Below are 21911 nucleotides of genomic sequence, written 5' to 3'. Positions count from 1 at the left end.
GTGGCTCTTAGGACTTTATGTACTTAAATTGTAGGTGCTGAAACGCAAAAACTTATTGTGCCTGAAAAACTTCATGGAAGCTCCATGTACAATAAAAGACAAAAGCAATTATACGGATAAAGAAATGTGAAGCTGTACCATTCATTCGCAACATTAAAGAAATTTACAGTGGCAAAAAGAAATGAATACAGCAACTTGGTTTATTTATTACATGCAGATTGGTCTGCATCAATGCTAAACAGTACACTGTTCAAAAAATCACTAAAATACTTAAAAAACTATACATTATGTAAACAAAACATAAATAAGACACTGTTCTTTTATACATAAGATTTAGTAAAGAATGTTAAAGGTAAAGAATATGTACAATTTTACATCATTTTGAAGGAAAAGGTGATTTTACAAATGTAGAAAGACAAATACTGTTCTAGACAAACTTCAAAAAAGTCTAATTAAAGTGCGCAAAGATCTAGACTACCAATGTCAAACTAGACATTTTATATAGAAACTATTTGTTCTTTCTAACCATTGTATTAACTAAGTGCTTTCAGAATGCTTCTCTGAGTTAACACGAACAACTACAAAAAACATACAGCCTTTGCAGATCAACTGTAAACTGTATTCTTTGTATGGTACATAAAACAACAAACAATGTTTAATAAGTTTGACATAAAAAAGAATGCCACAAACGTGTAAGTGTGCAACTTACTGCCTTCCAGCAGTAGCTTAAAGGGGTAGAGCATATTCAAGGTAACTTTTAGCATGGCCAGTTCTTAGCAACTTTCTAACTGGTCTTCACTTTTATTTTTTTTTTTAAATTTATTTATTTGCCTTTTTATTCTGCCTCTTTCCAGCCTTCAAATGACAGCCAAAAAACTATTGCTTTGTCATGCTACATTTTATTGTTAATTTTATTCCGATTCAGGCCCTCTCCTTATCACCTTTCAGTCTCTTCCAGTCTTTCATTAACGAGCTGCCTGATTCTAGGGAAATTTGGACTCAAGCAAGCAGATAGCAGGAGAGTTTCTGAACAAAAAAGCTAAATAATTTAAAAATCACAAAGAATATAAAAAGCTATTACAAATTGTCACAGAATATTACTGTCCACATCATACTAAGAAGTCAATTTAAAGGTGAACAACCCCTTTATCTGCCATTGCCATCACCTCAATTTTGGCAGTATGGATGGCTGGTAAAAATGGAAGATGATGTTCAGGTGGACAAAGATTTTCCCAACATGCACTATAGATATGTTCTGCACTTAACTTATAATGCTATAGTATGTGATTTATCTGGCACAGAGGGCTGATGTGCTGCAAAGGCCAAATCTGAATTTTTACTGTCTGATAATATTGATGGAGGCAGAACAGTGTTAAGAACCCCACTGTTTTTAACAGTGGTATCAGCTGGAAGTGGTAAGGTGTTACTTGGCTGGGGTGATCTGCCTTGCTGCAAAGCAGAAATTAGTAGTGGTTTAAGTGCAGTTGTAAACTGGGGACATGATAAAGGAGGCCCATCCACTGGAGTACTATCTTTAGACGTCATATTTAGAGTTGACGCATGTGCAGCAGGTACAAGGTTTGTAGTGCTAAACAAATTCATATTTTTAGAGATAGTAAGTGGCTTGTTAAGGTCTTGTGTTAAAGACATATTTTGTTTCAGGGTCATTTGCTGTTCTGTGGTATTGTTACTTCCCAGCCCATGACCAGTTTGGCTACTATTACCAAGTAAAGAAACCCCTTGTTTTGTACTGGCTGAAATTAGAAGAACATGACTTCCAACACCAAGACCTTGAGGTGGCACAATAAAGCGTGTGCCGTTAATTGTGATCTGGGTTCCAGGTGCCAGTGGTGTGCTAGTATTGATAATTATTTTCTGCTGAACTAAAGAGTCATTTAATTGTCCACATAGTTGGGTGGTAGGAAGTGCTGAGGATATCTGTAAAGGAACAGAGGAACCTTGTGAAAAGTATGAATCAGACCTTGGTTTAGTCACTGTGGTTAAAGGAGTTTGTAAACCTTGTGATGTGCAGACATTTGTTGACAGTGTTTTAGAGTATATTTGTGTTGGAAAATGAATCTTTTCCATCAAGTCTTTAGATAATGATTTACATGCAGAACTTGGAGTTGTCACATTTGAAGCCCCACAAGCAGTGGAAAATGTTGGTGAAACTGGTATCTGAAATGATGACAATGTGTTCTTTGCCTGACCAGCCATTTGTGTTGTTGACAGTAAAACAGAGGAAGAGAGATGTCCTGTTTTTACCGTGGATATAGCTACAGTGTTGCTTTTATTTGCGGTGGACAATCGACTTGTCAGAGCTGGCACAATATTCGGCATATGACGGTTATTCTGATCTGTAGGACTGGTGTTTGCTACAACAGAATTAATGGAAGATGCAGCAGCACATCCAGTAGGCCATTTTGCTGTAGTTACTATGCAATCATTATTAGGATTCTGGTCTGCAGTATGGGCACCATTCTCAGTACCTGGAATCAAATTAGTTACATTTGAGACTGCAGTTCTTTTAAGGATGCTCTCATCACCTTTGGTTAATGTTTTTTGGAAAATGTTCATTGGTAACATATTATTTGCAGCATGACCAGTATTTACAATAGTCTGACCAATTGTTAGTCCAATTGTAACATCTTTAACTTGAGACACTATTGGTGTAGAACTAATTTTTACAGGTGAGCCTAATGTTGAAGGAATTAAAATAATCTGAGATTGCTCTGACATTTTACCATGTGTCTTTCCAACGTAAGATGGCATGGTTTGTTTTGTGGACTGTACTGCTACAGTTGGAACTTGTGCATTGATGAATACAAGCTTTTGGGGGGAACCTGCACAAGATGTTTGTGTTGCTGAAACATTCATATTTCCAGGTGTAAGAACAGGGGGAGATGTGACTAACATAACCTTTTGAAGGTTTGGCCCATTTACCAGTTCACTTCTTGATGTAGTACTATCTGGTTGCACCACAGATATTTTGCTCATCTTTGGTTCAGTCTGCTTTATATCTGTTGTAGCAACAGTAACAACACTTCTTCCATGTGATAGATCATCATGAGATAATTTACTATTAGAAACTGCAGCATTCATATTACCCCATGAATTTGACGGAAGCCAAGAACTTGTTGGTGAAACTGTGGAAAGCAGGTTAGACGTCTGTAGATTATCTGACACCTTACATATAAAACCACTGTTGGAAATTTGTCTTTGAGACAGCTTAGTGTTTGTTCCAGATAACTGGTTTAAACCTCCAGGAACAGATGCTGAAGATATCTGTGAGTATTCAGAAGATGAGTAAAAGCCAGGTAAAGATGGCAGTACAGATAAAGCTGGTGGTACAGGGGTTAATGTGGATGAAGCTGATGTTTTAGGCTTTGAAACCAAAAATGACTGAAGCTGTGGTGTGAATGAGAAAACTGAGCTAGGATTAGTGGTCTGATCTTGGCTTGTTTGTACTTTTACAACACCAGTGTTACCACCTCGTGTACGCACGAGGATTGACTGAGAATCTCTAATGCACACCGTTTTCAGTTCTTGCTTTGATTCAGATGATTCCTTAGGTAGTGTGGGTGACAGGTGTAGTGTGTGACTGGCAATGTCCTTTATTTGGGCTGCTTTCCCTGTGTCAGACTGAATAGGAAGAGATGTTACAGTAGCCAAAACAGGGATTTTAGTAGTGGCCTTTTCACACAGTGACTGAGAAACATTTATATCAGATGTGGATATTCCAGTCTCTGGAACATGAACCATACTTGTGCTGTGAACCGGTGTCAGTTCTACTGTTTTTTCTGGAAAAGCAAGACTCCTGGGAGGTATGGAAGATGTTTCACTTGATATACAAAGCTGTCCTCCTGTGTCTGATTGTACTTGCTGACTTCCTTTTGAATTTGTCTTTGCTTCTTTGTGCTGAATATACAGATTTTTAGGTAAAAATAGAACCTGCTGCATTATTTTTTCTCTATTTTTAGATTCGGTCATGGGCTGAACATGAATCTTTACCGTGGAATTATTTATGTCTATAGGAATACATTGACCATCTGGCAACTTATAAATCATTTGTAATGGATTTTTGGAAGTTTCCTGGCCAGGCAGCAAAGGCTTTGCCTGAACTGACTGCATAAGGGATATTGCTGATGTTTCACCAGTAGATACTGTCTCATCTGTGGACTGCACTTGATGGCTAGTTAAGGTCACTTTGTTCCCAGTATTTTTTGCAAGCAAAGCCTGAATAGGTTTGGTTCCTTTAACAGAATCGGTTACTGAAGCACATATAGTGTCTTTTGATATATGTTGACCTTCTAATTCAACATGTTTTGTGTCTTTTAATCTGCAACATGTTTGAGCTAATCCAATGCAATGCAGACTATCCTCTTGTGAACTTAACTTTGTTTTCTTTTTTGACACAAAATCCTTTGTTTCAGTACTTGGACTTGTGGATTGTCTGCACTGCCGCTTACAGGCTTTTGATGGTGATTTCCACAAGTCTCTTACCAATAATTCTTTTTTAGGTATTTTGCCCCTTTCATGTGTATCCATCTCTTTAAAATTAGGGGTATCTGCAAGATAAAAAAAAAAGTTGCATGTTCAAAAGCTGAACATGGAGTCTAAGAAAACACAAGGAATAAAATTACTGTAAATGTTTTTTTAAATAAAATTAGCATAACCTAACTCCTAACACTAAAGGGAAACTAAAGCTAAACAAAGAATTAGTCTAGAAATCTTCAGTCCTTAAAGGAACAGTAACACCAAAAAATGAAAGAGCTTTAAAGTAATAAAAATATAATGCACTGTTGCCCTGCACTGGTAAAACTGGTGTGTTTGCTACAGTAACACTACTATAAGCTGCTGTGTAGCCACGGGGGCAGCCATTCAAGCTGGAAAAAAGGAGAAAAGGCACAGGTTACATAGCAGATAACAGATAAGTTCTGTAGAATACAATAGTGTTTTATCTGTTATCTGCTATGTGCCTGTGCCTTTTCTCCTTTGAATGGCTGCCTCCATGGCTACATAGCAGCTTATTTATATAAATTATAGTAGACTTTCTGAAGTAAACACACAACTTTTACCAGTGCAGGGCAGCAGCACATTATCTTTTAGTTACTTTAATACACTTTCATTTTTTGGTGTTACTGTTCCTTTAAACCCTGAAGATATGCACCTGTGAAGATGCCCCCACTAGCTCTCCATCTCTTTTTCTGCTGGTACACAGCATGTGATCTTGATTTCTGCCAGTTGTCTATGCTTTTTGATGACCCCTAAGCATTGCTTTTAAAAGCAGCCCAAAGCACAATAAGTGCAGGGAAAAATATGACTAAAAAACATCCAAGTTGGGCAGTTGCTGTGGACAACTTTAAAGACATGGATCATACACAGTAAGTTCAGTATTTCTCCCCATATATTTATAGGATTAATTTTTTTCTTTATTATGTGTGTTACAATATCTCTGCTGCATGCATGCCAATTATTCAGAGTGGTTATCCTGTTAAGACAATAAATACTGGAGGAATTTACACAGAGGAACGGATGCCTTTATTACCACTAGTTTTCCATTATGTATATATGGAGGCATTAAGGATGCAGTGCATGTCAATTATTGGTTCTTTGGCAATATCCTGATTTAGCATTGCTCATACAAACAGATGTGGCATTCTGTGTTTGTCTAAGCAAACAGTATATACATTTAAGTACTAACCATCAGTTATATACAGATTTATATTTGTTACACAAATATTAAACATTTTGTTTAGTGATCTTGCTCTTTGATTGTTTTATTTCCCACAACTGTAATTCTGGCATATTTAGAAAGGCTGGGGATGTGTTCAAAATGTTGGCAAACTTAAAAACTAGTTTATGGTTAACCTAAATACAATATGGACTACTGCTATATACTAGACTGAATGGCATATATATTTAGAAAAGGTTAGCTATACTAAAGAAAAACACTGGTGTCAGTAAATGTAGTACTTTATGTGATACAGTACTGTGTTTACATGAAACATCTGTGCTATTGATCTAATAATCACAAAACAAGAAATCTTACCAAGCTCATCGTTTCTCAGAATGTTCTGATGGCATATTCCAGTTGTGCTGGTCGTGGAACTTGGTGATTTGGATGCTTCGTATTCTTCACTAGAAGCATGCCCCCTGGTAAAGTTTTTATTTTCTGGAAACTTTTTAAAATCATCAAAGTCTTTTTTAAGACGAGCTCTAAAATAGGAAATATCTTGCTGTAAGTTAAGGCAGGAAATTTAAAAGAAAAAATGTGTCATAGCTAATGCTCCCTTTCTATACAGACCCTTTACAAACTAGTTAGCACTGGTTCCTCTTCCCCTCTTTTATATTTAGAAGGTTTATACCTCATGTTCTTCTTCTTCTTCATCCTTTACACCCCCCCCCCATCTGTCTGGCTGCTGTGGCTGCTTATTTTTGTGTAAGCTTTAAATGGTACCTGTACTGATATTAACTGACCCTTGCATTGTTCACACCTCGGATTTAGGCTGCAAGCCCCTGTGTTGCTTATACTTGTAAGACCCTGCATAGTTCACACCTATAATTGTTACCCCCGCATTGTTCCCCTGTTCACACCTCATACGGACAATAGGAGCAGTACTGGCACCATGTCACTGTATCTTTAGTAGAAACTGTTACTGGAGTGGGTCATGTGTAGTCATGATAGGTTTCCTGTCCTTCCCTAGTCTGGCCTGCGCTATGCATGCCTTACTCGGCCTGTCTAACACTGCCTGTGTGTGTGCCATACTCTGCCTGCCCTACCTTGTCTGTGTGTGCCTTATTCTGCCTGCCCTATGCTGCCTGTGTGTGCCATACTCTGCCTGCCCTATGCTGCCTGTGTGTGCCATACTCTGCCTGCCCCATGCTGCCTGTGTGTGCCATACTCTGCCTGCCCTATGCCGCCTGTGTGTGCCATACTCTGCCTGCCTTACACTTCTTTCAGATATAAGTGATGGATGATATCCCTGCAGCGAGTACTGCAGGGATATATGTGTGCTATGACCATAAACTTGGGTATGGTCTTAAAAGCTCTTTTTAATTTGGATGTGGTTTAAAAAAGGGGTGTAGTCAAAACGGTCTTCCAGGATTGGCCCTCAACTGTGTAGGCCACAGATATTCAGGCCCTCAGTGCCACAGAAGTTGGACAGCTCTGCTTTACAGTTTTTCACTGATTTTTGTTTTCCCATTTTGTAACACCATTAGAATTTCCCTTTCTCCCCTTTTTTCACAATGATATTTTCTTCCCCTTACTGCCCTTTGTATTGCACTCTCTCCTTTGGCTGTCAAAGGCAGGGTAAAGCAGCTGAATCCAGTTATTGCATTTTTTAATCTGGATAGTATATCCCCTATAGAAACAAGGAGCGGTGATAAATGCTCAAAGCGATGAAGGTTACACTGCAGTAGTTAATGGAAATTTGTGAATACTAAGGGAAAATACCCACAAAGCACCCCAGTCTGTGGAAGTATGATACAAAAGTCAAAAAGAAAAAGTGTGGGTTCCCCAAAAATAAAATTTATAAAAAAAAGATTAACTTAAAAAACTAATTTATTTAGGACATCAGATTAGGCTTATGTGTTTCATGCCTATTGGAGGTTTTATATAGGTATTTTATAATATGGTAGGCATTTTAGAGATGATGAAAGTACCTGTGTTTCTGAAAAGCTTTCTGCAGCTTTGGTTCCCAAGGCAACAATTCGTTTAGCAAACGTACTAAGGTGCTGTGCAACTCTTTTACACCTTGTCTTCTGAAATACCATTTCTCCTACAAAAAAGTAATTATTTCAGGACGTGAGAAAATCAATCAAAATCCGTTTCTCTGCAGTTTACATTAATCACAATATTATATGTTAAGTTTTTATAAAGTGCCAACATATTCTACAGTGCGGTGCAATGTAAGACTAGTGAAGCTATGAACACATACAGATTACATGCAAAGTGATTTTACATTAGTTAAAGAGGGCCTTGCTCATTAGATCTACAATCTAAAAGTAAAAGGGGTTAAGTGACATAATGGGGGGAATTAAAAAAAGTGGTGATATGGAGACAAAATAAAAGTGGAGATAGATTTATTAGATTTACCACCTTATATGGCATACCGTACCACTTCACTCGTATTGGGAACCAATCTCACCACTTTACACAGACCAGGGGTTGGACCATAACAGACGTTACTACAAATAACATTTCATAGCTCCCATATAAAAGGCTGATAGTTGATAGAAATGTGAAAATGAATCCAGAGATAAGGTGCAGCTATAGAAAAATCTTGAACATGTGTATGTCTGGATGTAATGAAAAGGGTTGTGAGAAGTAGTCAGTGTCAGTAATTCTGATATTATCCTGAACGATAGCATAAGCAAGTGCAGATACTGACAGAGTGGTATGGCAAAGGAAGAGCAGTTGGAAAGGTTGGAAAGTCTGTCTTAAAGGACTGGTGTGCTGACAGTATGTAGAGGGGAACACCAATAACTATTATAGTAGTAGTAGTTAATACATGACATGATGACAGAATTAATTATTATTAGTTTTGGTTGTAAAAAAATAACTGTTGCCCAGAGTACATTATAGTACATTATATTATTACTTTTACTGTTTATTTAATAAATGACAGTAAGAAACTTACATGCTCTGTAACCTTTAGAAAACCTTTGCTATGAGGCAAAATATGAAATGATGCAGAATGAGTTAATGAAGCCAAACTGCTGATACTGTGGACACCTGCAGGATGTTTGGCATCAGCTATAGGTGATTTTCTAATTAAAGGGGCTATTTAAGGCTGGTACAGCATCCTCACAAAGCCTGGATTATTGAGCTACCTTATTGGTTTAGTTCCTGAGTATGTCTTCGCCTTGACAGCACCTTGCCTTCCTGACGCAATGGGAGCGTACTGCCCTGAGTGTATATGTGCTTGCAGTCTAATTCCAACTGTGGATGTGTACCTTGTTAATCATTAGGGTTTGTAAAATAGAATGAATCTTGCTCATCTGTTGGTAGTTGTGGCTGAGGCTGGATGGAACAGCCACAAATGTAGGCTGTCATCTAGTCCTGTACGATATACATTGCTCCATTAAAAAAGCCTTTATTTGATATACATGGCTTTTGGATATTGCTATATCCAAAAGCAATGTATATCAAATAAAGTTTTTTTAATAGAGACAAGAAGGTGCCGTTTGCTATTTTTCTATTTGGTATTTGTGATGGATTATGGCCATTGAACAGACATGCACCTGCTTCTGATTGGGAGAGAGACACGGGAGCTGATCATTTAAATACCAAAATACATTACTTACCACATCACAACTGCTTCTTGTTTACATAGCTGTCCCTGTCTCTAAACTTTGCTGCATGATACTCTAGCAGCCTCTATGCACACTTACAGGAGGCTTTATTTGGTAGTAAATCTTGTTTTTATTCAACCAAACTTGCCACCAATTCAGGAATTAAAAAATAACTACCTGCTTTGGGGGCACTGAGAGCAACATCCAAGAGGTTGGTGAGCAACATGTTGCTCACGAGCCACAGGTTGGGGATCACTGCTCTAGCTGCTGCATTCAATCCACAAACTACATATAGCCTGTTAGTAAGAGCATGCAATGGTCCAATATGTGTCAGTCTTGTGGCAAGCATGGGGATGTTTGATAACTAAAAGGTTTTCATTTCATCAGTGATTTTGAAGATCAAGAAGTTCCTCTTAGCGTATAGTTTAAACCTCTGCAGTGTTACTACCCCATCCTTTCTAATTCTAATCCACAGTGATAACCATAATATTGTTCAATATACTCACCGATTTCTTTTTGTTTGTTTCCAAAACTTTAAGCTCTCCCTCAATTTTTTTTATCAGTTCCCTGAGTTCGTCAAGATTTGTACACACCAGCTGTTAATAAAAATAAATTAGCTTTGTCAAAGAATAGGAGACTTTCTTAAAAAAACAAGAACATTATATATATATATATATATATATATCTGTTCCAGTGACGGCACTCACCAATCGCAAACCACGCGCCGGGTGCTCACCAAACGTATTAACATAGCTGCAGCAGAAAGCACTCACGGCTCCAATTTGTGCAAAAATATCAAAAAATTTTATTGCTCCACGCTCACATCAACGCGTTTCGATCCACCAGGGACCGTCGTCAGGATCCTGACGACGGTCCCTGGTGGATCGAAACGCGTTGATGTGAGCGTGGAGCAATAAAATTTTTTGATATTTTTGCACAAATTGGAGCCGTGAGTGCTTTCTGCTGCAGCTATGTATATATATATATATATATATATATATATATACACACACAAAGCTGAAATGTGGCTACTCATTTACAAATATAATTATTAACAAAATTTTAATAAAGTGCAAACAAAACACTGTTTAGCAGCCATTAAAAAGGGATGGGTGGGGAGGAAATGACTACTGCCTGCACTGTTTGACCAATTATTTTCTCTTCACTCATATAGCCTTTGTTGTTGGTTTTGGAGCAGTCCTCAACAAAGCAGCATTTGTATGAAAATGAGTGCAGAAAATGGCTGTCTAAATTTATATGTGCAGTTTGTGTCTACACTAAAGGGGCAGCATGAGCTTGATGAAAAGAAATTGTGCTGGTCATACTTATTGCCTATTAATTTAATTTAAAAAAAATCTATGTTTTTATTATTCTGACCAAAACATGGCAAACAGGAAAATTGAAAATACCCCATGTTTGGTCCTTGAGAAGTAAACTTCCTTTTACTGATAAAATAGCAAAATGTACTTCCAAATATTCGGACACCTGCATTCTGCCTACTTGGACATACTAAAGGCCTTAACTTAACCTCCGGAGACAGGCCTGCAACAACTCATGCACTAAGGCTATCTTACTGACTTGGAAAGCCACAGAGCCACCTACTCTGGGATTCTGGACTAAGCTTGTGGACAACGCACTTCCACGACAGAAACTCACTTACCTGGCCCGAGGATGCCCAGCCAAATTTGAGAAAATCTGGAGCCGATGGCTAGCAGATCCACGACTGAGTGACAGGACAGATTTCCACACCCAGTTGACTGCCTAAAGACTAGTAACGGAGCCCTACAGTATGAACCAAGGCTGTATTGGTAAAATTTGAGACGCCCACCACCACCTTCTTTCTTTCTTTCTATCTTTCCCTTCTAACCTTTCCTACCTTTATTTCATATTTTTCTTTTGTGTTAATATAAAATCAATAAACAAAATCTTTCAAAAAAATAGCAAAATATGTTGATTCTTTTGGAGGCCCTCATGTTAAACAGGGGATGTACTACACTTTTAAAAGAGCAGTTTACTACACTTATCAGTTATTACTTTTCCTTAAAGAGATTCTGTTATGATTTTTATGGTGTACTTTTTACTTTTTAAAAAAAAAAAAAATTTTACCTGGAATTCTGGGGCTGTGGTTGAATTTGCGCTTGTTTTTCTGTTCTTTGCAACCGCTTTCTTGGATACAGTATTTTTTCCTTCAAAAAAAAAAAAAAAAAAAAAAAAGGAGACACTTTATATGTATGATTGGATGCATGAAAAGGATTAAGCACACTGAGCTATAAAGAGGTAGTTGAGATTGTGAACCATTACAAGCAACTCAACATCTGATTTCAAATCAATAGCTGGCTTTCAAAAACTATTATGATATGTCAGTTTATATTCACTGAGCAATAAAAGTTCTTTACTTATACTGTATATTTTCTATATACTGTATATTTTCACAATACATCTCTCACAAATAGCAGTCAAGTTAAAATTGAAAAAACAAACTCATATTGAGAATACACTCTGGTGGCAACAAATATTAGTTCACTGATAATGCTGTTGTGTTGACTATATTCAAATCATATTTCTAATTTATAAAAATATACTGAATCATATCAGAAGTATTCATTATTCAGTTGGATGCAAACATTATGGAATTGGTGGATCCCTCATAACTGAACAACATTCCAAATTAAGATTAAGATTGCTTAAATGGAAAAAAGTCCAGTAACATCCAGTAAATCATTCTTTTGGAGGTAAACTCACCAAGTATAGCAGCACTATAAACTGGTGTGTTTTTACAAAAAACATGTTTTCCTGTGACAGTGTTCCTTTAAGTTCACTTGACAATTAAACAAATTGAGGGAGAGATGCATTAGAGCAGTGTGGTTTGTGAGCAACATGTTGCTCCCCAACCTCTTGGATGTTGCCCCCAGTGTCCCCAAAGCAGGTGTTTATTTTTAATTCCTGGCTCGGTGGCAAGTTTTGGTTGCATAAAAACAAGATTTACCATCAAATAAACCCTTTAAAGTTTGTGAACACTTTAAAATTTTCTGTATTTTCACGGTAAGGGCAGTGAGATTGGGGAATGCTCTTCCTAGTGATGTTCTGATGGCAGATTCTGTTAATGCCTTTAAGATGTTCTTGGATGATTTCTTGAATAAGCATAATATTCAAGGCTATTACAATACTAAAATTGATGTTGGTATATATAGTTTATGTATGTGTGTGTATAGATAGGTCAAGTATAGGTTTGTGTGTGTGCTGGGTTCACATGGAAGGTGTGAACTTAATGGCTTTTTTTCAGCCCAACCTAACTGTGTAACTATGTAATGACCCGGATGCAGGCGCATGGATCAGATTTCTGATTTCCATTTTGCACTAAAATACCCTCTATGTGTCTTTACCCAAGCTGACGCAATGGCTTTGGGTGCAGGCAGAGGCTGATGCCAGCATAGGGGCCAATTCTTGGCCTGCAAGAAGCAGCACTGTCTGACAATAGCCTTACACTCAAAACTGAATTGCAAACATAAAACCTATCTATAAGTCAAAAACAAGTTAAGCTCTGTGTGCATTTCACATTACATTGCAGCACGCACAATTTCCGGATACCAGGAAGTGACATCACGGATGTCACGCACGCTTCCGGAAGTGTCTTAATGTGCATGCACACAATCACCACTGAAGCAAAAAAAAAAAAAAGTCCACCTGTGCAGATTTTTCAAATGATGTCACCGAATGCACATGCGTGCCTGAAATTCAGCGCAAGACTACACAAGACTTTGTAAAAATCAAGAGAATATGGCTGGGGGACGGGAGAACAGGGGAGAGCCTTCAAAATTGGGTAACTCCCCTGTTGTAAAATACAAGGATATTATAAGTCACCTAGGCCCTGTGCTTTTATACAATCATGGAACTCCTTGATGACTTTGGAAATTATAGGGTGAAAGCAAAACTGACCAGTTTTAGTAAAGAACCTTATTGTGCCTAAACATTTACAATTTTCCACATATAAATCTACAGTATATTTAGACAGGTACACTGCTAAAGTAACATACTCACCTGATTTGTGTTTCTTGTGTTTTGCCCTCTTCTTTGTAAGATACAGCTTGCTTTGAATTTCAGTCTTTAATGATCTGAATTTGTGCAGTTGTAGGGTATCACATTTAACTTGCAAGTGATCATTAAGTATATCTTTTAATTTCTTCTTTTTTTTCTTTTTCTTTTTAGCCCGTATTCTGCTGAGTTTTAATTTCTTGTGGTTAAGTAAAGAATTATCTAAAATTATATCCATAGCTACTTGATGACAAATCACATCAGAACTATCACTGTGGTTTCCATTTACATGAATTTGGCAAGTTTTTAACCCACTTTCTGATTTGTCTTTGGCTGCCTCTCCATATTTAGCAACATCTTCAAGAACTCTAATTTCTCCAGGACTCAGAGGCTCCCCATAACCAACTACTTCTCTAGGACTGATGGGCTTTTCCACATTTTCCTTACAACAGCTAGTCTCTGCAGTGTTGCATGGCTCCTGAACTTTGGTCTCATAAATTATCTTCATGTCTTGGTCTGTACTACTGCTGCAATATTCAGTGTGGGGTTTTTCAGGGCAGTTTTTCTGGCTCTCACAACTCTGAAGGCTTGCCCTACAGATTTCAGGTAATACTATTTTGGCAGGCCTTAGGTCGCCATTGCATTTGTTAGAAATCTTACATTTTGCTTTTTCCAGTCTAGTTTTGGTAGCTCTTCTCACCTGAACTGGTGGGGCTGGAAATTCAGGGGCTCGAAATGGTCTTTGTTTATACACACGGACATCTGCGCCACAAAACTGAGGGAAATGGATGTAAGCATTTTCTTGGGCATCATAGCCTAAAATAACTTCTCTACATTCATGAATAGGCTGGCCAAGTACAGCATCTTGGACTTCGCTCTGAGTTTCATACACAAAGTCACAGAGACCTTTCAACAGCCAAACTTTTTGATAGAATGGCAGCTCATGAAATGTTTTTTTTTCAAGTGGACTGACTTCACCAAGTACCCTAAAAAACTGTGAGCAGAGGCCAAGTTTTTCAGCACAACGATCTGGGTTTTCCGCTTGACCTACCATAGTATACCACTGCTGCACCCTCTGCCTGAGAGTAGTTTCCCACTCCTGATATGGCAGGTTAGGCCGCCGATGTAAAGTTGATCTGCGATGCGGGGCGCTTAATAAAGAAGTCATTATCTTTGACAGAAACACATTGCACTGAGGCATTAATAAACACCGTTCCAACTCATAAAAAACAATTTCTGGCAGATTTAAAATTTGTTGAGCTAAGCAGAGAAAGTGCCCAATGGCTGGTATTTCCCACAGGGATTGCATGGAGGTGGGCTCCGAGAGGGCAAGCAGGTTCCTTTCCCACTCTTCCACTTCTTTTTGGTTGGCTTCTTCAGCTTCTCGTCTCTCTTGTTCTCTGAGCCTAGAATAAAAAGGTAATGTTTAAGAAGATATTAAGTCTCAACCCTTTCTCCTTGTAGATTGTAAGCTCTTTTGGGCAGGGCCCTCTTCACCTCTTGTATCGGTTACTGATTGCTTTATATGTTACTCTGTATGTCCAATGTATGTAACCCACATATTGTACAGCGCTGCGGAATATGTTGGCGCTTTATAAATAAATGTTAATGTAATGTAATATTAAGAAAAACAGTGTGTTTAGTGTGGCCTAATATAGAGGAAAGTGTGCATTTAAGGTGCATGATTAATATCCCCTGTCAGTCAGGTAATTAAGTGGCAGCTGAGAGAGGAGAGATAAAAGGGGTGTACTTCAATACATGGGGTCTCTATTGTGTGTGTCTGGAGAGAGAGACAAAGCTCTGGCTGTTAAGCCTGTAAGAGAATCGAAGTGCAGCAGTGAAGCTGACTTGGAAGTAGGCTGTGTGGCCATGCTGATAGACAACTACTCTGAAATGTGGGTAACATGGTGCTTGTGGTCTCAAGTCTGGGAGGGGCCCTGGGGTAGTCAGGAAGACTACAATCTTATCTTATTTTTGTTGCCATATAAAGATTAACACCTTGATAATTTGTTTGAGTGAATAATTAAAGCAAAGTCTTGTTTTTTCAGAACTTTGTGTACATCTGTCCTTAGCACAAGAGACCCACTTGCCTACCATTTCAAAAGCTAATCTTCTCACAATATATATGTATGTGTGTTAGGGCTCTGGCACACGGGGAGATTAGTCGCCCGCGACAAAACTCCCTGTTCGCGGGCGACTAATCTCCCCGAGTTGCCTTCACCTGCCATCCCACCGGCGAAAATGTAAGTCGCCGGTGGGATGGCACACGCGGCGGCAGCGCGATTCCGCGCAAATCGCCGAAAAAGCCTCGCGAGGCAACTTCGGCGATTTGCGTGAAATCGCGCCGCTGCGTGTGCCATCCCACCAGCGACTTACATTTTCGCCGGTGGGATGGCAGGTGAAGGCAACTCGGGGAGATTAGTCGCCTGCGAACAGGGAGTTTTGTCGCGGGCGACTAATCTCCCCGTGTGACAGGGCCCTTAAGGGTAAGAACCCCACTCCAAAAAGGCTTTCCACCGGCAACAATAGCAGTCACCAGTGGGAAGCGCTTTGCACCTCTTTGTTTTCCAAAGTAGCATAAAGAACCACTCCATGGTTTCTTACCCTTGTACAAAAGATCCATGAACATCTAGTAATGTTATTTGTGCCACAAAAAATCATTCACCCCTGTTGTAAGATACAAGGATATTATAAGTCACCTTGGCCCTGTGCTTTCATACAATCATGGAACTCCTTGATGACTTTCAATATCCTTACATTTTACAGTAAGGGAAACATTCTCTTGATAATCTAAAATATGTCATTAAAATGACAAACAGCAGCAGATCCAATATCTACATTACTTTCTATATTTTTCTTGATTCATTTATCTTCTCATTAATTTCTCCTTCAGAACACAAATATTTTGTTTTAGCAACAACATTTTTCTCTCCAGTATGTGTTAAAAATTAATATTTATAACTAAAAAACAGCATTAATAATAAACAAAAGTATTTTACACAGCATAATGAAAAATAATTTAAAAAATATAGCCAATAGTATTGCAAGCATGTTTTTATAAGCAACCAACTCAAAAAAGTAGTATTCCCTTCAGTCTTTACTTAGTGGGGAATTAGACATAATGAAGTTAGAGTTCCTTTTAGAAAGAAAGTATAGTATGATGTTAAGGAAGGATTTATCTTTAATTTGCTGTACACTTAAACATAATCAGTATAAGGGTACAAAAGTCATTGTAAGCACTAACCACTACTATTTTTGAATTTTTAATTACAACTGGAAGCAGACTGGCTGAAGAAATCTCCACAGAATGTTATGCAATAGTGCCCAGTTTGTGGCAAAACACTTACCCTGACAAACAGATATTCTATGCAGAAAATAAACTATGGTAAAACATTACATTTGTAGCATGTCTATAGATGACTACAATCTCTGTACCTTTTTTCTTCTTTAGATTTCAGAAAATCTTCTTGTCGTTGGGTCTGCACCATCACAGATTCTGCAGCACCAGCGTTTGCCAAGCCCCTTGTTATGCATCTTCTTCGAGTAGTAGTGCAGAGTGCTCCTTTATTATCCTCTGGTTCATAACGTCCTTTAGATATCACAGCTATTGATGTTTTATCTCTTAAGTTCCTTAAGAGCAAAGACAAAAATCAAGGAATTGCCACACAAATAACAATGAAAAAAATATGCAAACCCCAATTTCACCAGTAACGCAAATATTTTGCATGAAACCAATTAAATATTAGAATGAACTCAACATTTACATCCATCTGTAAACTTATTCTACAGTTAAATTTAATTGTGTAGTGTTGTGGGGCTGACACCCACAAGGGCCCTGTCACGCGGGCCATTCATTGGCCAGTAAGAAATCACCTCTTCTGCGGGCAATGAAGCACCTGGCAATATCCACACCTTTATATTACCTGGAATTGCCGCATGTAAAGTACATTAAATGCAGTGATCCTGAGTAATTGCCCACAAATGTGAAAAGCCCCCAGTGTGACAGCGCCCTAAGACAGCTTAAAGCGGTCGATGAGCAGCCCATTTTGAAAGGCATTTTAGATAAGAATTGGGTGTTTTTTTGTTTAACTATACTACTGTGACTGTAATCACAATATTTAGTGTGTCTCTAGCTGTTTGACGAGCCAATGGTGTAGGGGGGTTGAAAAATAGTTGGACCTTAAACAGAGCCCTAAACCAAAAGTATGATTTATAAACAAATTAAATCTTACAATATTAGTCTAAAATGAAACAAGTATAATTTAATAATAAAAGTAAAAATATTGCTTAGAATTTATTAGAATGTAATTTTTTTGAATAATGCGGAGATGGCTCATTAGCAATCAACAACAAACTTGACTTATGCCTTTTTGGATTCAGTGCCAGAACTTACCTACCATTACTAACAAGTAATGTTAGTAGTGATGCTTTACCCAGTGCTAAGGTGAAGATGCTCAGAAGTGAGCATTCCTTAAATGTTAAAGGTGAACAGTTCATGACAATCCTTTGTGAAGCACAAGCACATAAACCATCAGTACCGTTTTAAACCTAAAGTCAAGGTAAGAACCTTGCTTCAGGTGGGATATATATATATATATATATATATATATATATATATATATTTATATATATATATATATATATATATATATATATATATAAGGACCTTGTTCACGATGTTAAACCCCAACAAAAAATCAACTCAATTACACATTATATACAAAAAACTTAACCCCACCCCCATGACTCGTATCAGCCCTTTAGTCCCACAACCCCTGACAAGCATAACATATGCATTGAAGTGGGACTATTACATGCACAGTGATACTAATATCTACAGTTAGTATTAGTGGTTGTATATATAGTTTATGTATGCGAGTATATAGATTGGTAGGTGTGGGTTGTGTGTGCTGGGTTTACTTGGATGGGTTGAACTTGATGGACTCTTTTTTCAACCCTATGTAACTATGTAACAGTCAATAGTGTATACATGATTATACAAAGCACCATTGAAAATTCATTGATTCTTAAAATACATGATAAATGACACATTCATTCATCTAATCGCTAAAAAAACAGTTAAAGGAGCAGTATTCATTAAGTCCCTTCGGTGACAAAGTGTCAAGTTTCTTAATCCAAAAAGATTCACGCTGGAGCAGTAATCTAGACCTATCCCCTCTGCGTCTGGGCATGGGCAAATGATCTATGGCTATATAGATAAAAGTGGGCAATCTATGACCAAATTCCAAGAAATGCTTAGCCACTGGTTTCGTAGTTTTATTATCTCGGTAAGCCGTATTAATTGCTGGTCTGTGTGCATCCATACGTAGGCGTAACATAAGATCAGTCTTGTCCACGTATGAAAGCCCACATGGGCACGTAATAAGATATATTACATGTGTAGTAGTGCAAGTGATGTGATGCCGAATCTTGAAGCGATGTCCCGTATGGGGATGGGTAAAACTCACTCCCGGTGATATAGAGATAGATATATATACATATATATACATATATAGTTGATGAATAGTATATATAGGGACTTTTTTTTACCGGCGATTTACATTACTGCTGGTAGGAAAAAAAGAAAACCTGTGGGTTACTAGTGCAACCTGCCTTTTAGGAGTTGGCAGCTTATAGCTAACGTAAATGCAGATATTAAAGATACATTATGTTTTGGGGTTAAGTTTCCTAAGGTGAAGTTATACAGTGTATACTTTACTTCAAGGATCACAGAGACCATATGCTTGACAACACCAAGTAACTTTGTGGCCAATCACACATGCAAAGGTGACATGTACACTGTATAATTATGTATGATTATAAAAAACCCAGACATAAATTGCAGGCCCCCTCTGCTTAAGTCAGAAGCCTTACACTCTGTGCAGTTTAGAAATAATAGGACAGATGTAATGTGCAGCGGCCCTATTAAATGCAAATGTACAATTTGCTGAATGATGACTGTGGTGATATGCTTAGAATAAGCAATTTCATTGGTTGCAGCACAGATTATAAAAGTATTAACCTACTCATCAAAACTGTACATTTAATGAATGTGCACACTGGGCATTCAGATTACATAAAAAAAACCAAAACAATAACCATTAAAACAAGTAAAAGAGGGCCCTGCCCAAAAAGCTTATAGGTATTATTGGGACTACAACTTTCACCATTCTCCAACATAGTATTATGATGGGAGCTGTAGTCAAGCAACTATAGAAATGGATTAAAGCAACATTACAAAGTTAACATTTTGGCCTAGTGGTTCAACTGATGCAAGAGTACCCTTCCAGCTTCATTCAACATTTGTTCATATGATCATTGCCATGGGATTTTTTTTTTTTTAGTTCAACACAGAACTATGTTTGCCCTTCTAAAGTGTGATTAGAGTGTAATATTAAGTAAAAATTGCAACCTATTGCATACTCAGTATTAGAGGACTGATAACTGACATACAGCTAGTTAGGAGGAGTCTTAGTGGAGGATTCTTGCATGTGTAGTTAAGCTTAGTTGAGCTTATTCTGGAAAACTAAATCAATTTTAGGGAAGGTATTTGTCCCTTTTATTCACAGTAGAGTGCGACTCAGTTCTCAATTCCAGATGAACAAAAATCAGGCTCTACTGAGTTTGGATACAACTACAAATTATGCAAAACTCTGTGTGAGATTTTCACAGGGGTAAAGATTAAAGACATTAAAAACCACAGTATATGTAGATCACGGTATACCAGCTGTATGTCAACCTACATAGGTGAATGTAATTGCGACTGTCTGTCCACCTGCATGTTGTAACCCCATCCGAAACTCTCGGTCTCATTAAATAAATTCACACTGTGTGATCAGCTCATCCATTTCACAGACTTTAAGGCTTCAGCTGTAATAAGTGGAGCGATGGACTTTCTGCCGAGCATCAACCTCGGTTATTAGCCTTCTTTGGGCAATCAATGTTCAACTCCATGTAGTCAGTAACCAGGGCCGGATTACCAGAGATGCGACCCAGGTATTAGTATAGGGCCCGCGTAATATTAGGGGCCGGCCCAGAAACTGTCAAAATTTAGCAAATAAATTAATGGAGCGGGACGCGACCAGATCAATCACTTCATTCATGGCAGCCCGCAGAGCTAGGGTCCAGGCAGCTAATAAGTAAGTTCCGCTGCCTCAGTGCCTGTGTCACCTGCCATTTACTTGCTTTGCCTCTAAATCTTGCTGGCTGCTGCGTCCTGTCCTCCTGGACCATCTGCGTAACAGCGTGCGTCTGACGTACAGGGGGAGGAGCGAGGGTGGGAAGCCAAACCTGACAGGACTGTGATGACGTACGCTCTATACGCAAGGGGCGGAACTCGAAATAAAAGGCGTGGGCGCCCCCGCCTGTTCAGAGGGAGAGTTATCAGTAAGAACCAAGGTGGTCGAGGTGCTACACGTGCTTTGCAAACAACAAAACAATTCCCATGAGGGCTGCAGCAAATATTTAGCAGCTGGCCCAGTCTACCTGGAGGTAACAGCTTTACAACAATGTTTTGAAATCTGCCAAAATCACCTGTGCCTGGTACTGGCCAGTGGCCATCTTCAATAGAGACACCCAGCTATACTGCTCTCTCTTTCAATACAGCTTCTAGTGTCGCCTCGTATGTTATGTTATAAAAATCGGTCACATTCTTGAAGGAGGAATAAGGAAAACGAAAAATGTTTTTATCAGTAGATAAAGTGTTTCTCTGATAGTTTAGCAACTTTTCCATGTTGCTGAGTGATACCTGCAGAGTCCCACAGTCTCGGGAGTTCATGTACAAATACAGATAGAAATCAAATGCTTAACAAATAAAAAAAATGAGGAATACTATGATAGCTGATTCAGCAACATAACATTTCCCACATAAAAGGATATAACTGTACAAAAGCAGAACAGTACTAAATCTGCATTAGTAGATATATTTAAAGATTCAGCCCCAGTCCTCCAAGCTTGAAAGTTCAGTATAAAAATGAAACTGGGTAAAATAGACTGAAAAATAAAAAATGTTTCAATATAGTCTGTTAGGTAAAAATGTAATCTATAAGGGCTGGAGCGGGAAGATGTCTAACATAATAGCCAGAACTTTACTTCCTCCTTTACAGTGACTTGAGGGAGGGTCAAATGGGACATAACTATTTAGTAAGTTTGCATTTGAATCTGACCTGCGTGCTGACAAACTAACTGAACAGTTATGTCCCATTTGCCCCCCCCCCCAAAGTCACTGACTAACTAAGAGGTTAGAGAGCTGGAAGCAGAGTTCTGGCCATTATGTTAGACCAGGGGTGGCCAAAATGTTGATCACGGTCCACCAGTCGATCCCCCGTGGACTGTGTCTAAGCCTGCAAATGCGGAAGTGCCGCGCTTTTATGGGGTATGCGTACGTACGTTGCATCACATACGTACTTGGGGAGGAGCCAAAGTCGATCGCCTTGCCAAAAGGTCTGGGCACCCCTGTGTTAGACATCTGCCCATTCCAACCTTTATAGATTACATTTCTGCCTAACTAACTATATTGCAAATATTATCTATTTTACCCAGTTTCATTTTTACATTGAACTGTTCCTCTAAAAATAGCA

General features: G+C 38.4%; 1 protein-coding gene across 1 annotated transcript; it reads right to left on the bottom strand.

Moving 5' to 3' along the window:
- Positions 1-179: 179 nt before the first annotated feature.
- On the bottom strand, positions 180-20610 carry kiaa2026 (uncharacterized protein KIAA2026 homolog). Its single transcript, XM_012952707.3, has 8 exons — positions 20076-20610; positions 16768-16962; positions 13339-14738; positions 11407-11486; positions 9807-9896; positions 7669-7784; positions 6053-6219; positions 180-4568 (listed from the first exon to the last, which is right to left on the bottom strand). The coding sequence occupies exons 1-8, from the start codon at positions 20111-20113 to the stop codon at positions 1267-1269; spliced, it is 5388 nt and encodes a 1795-aa protein (XP_012808161.2). The 5' UTR covers positions 20114-20610; the 3' UTR covers positions 180-1266.
- Between the last annotated feature and the right edge of the window lie 1301 nt (positions 20611-21911).

Source organism: Xenopus tropicalis, chromosome 1 (assembly GCF_000004195.4).
Source record: "Xenopus tropicalis strain Nigerian chromosome 1, UCB_Xtro_10.0, whole genome shotgun sequence".
Taxonomy (NCBI): domain Eukaryota; kingdom Metazoa; phylum Chordata; class Amphibia; order Anura; family Pipidae; genus Xenopus; species Xenopus tropicalis.
This window is presented reverse-complemented; position numbering and strand designations above follow the sequence as displayed.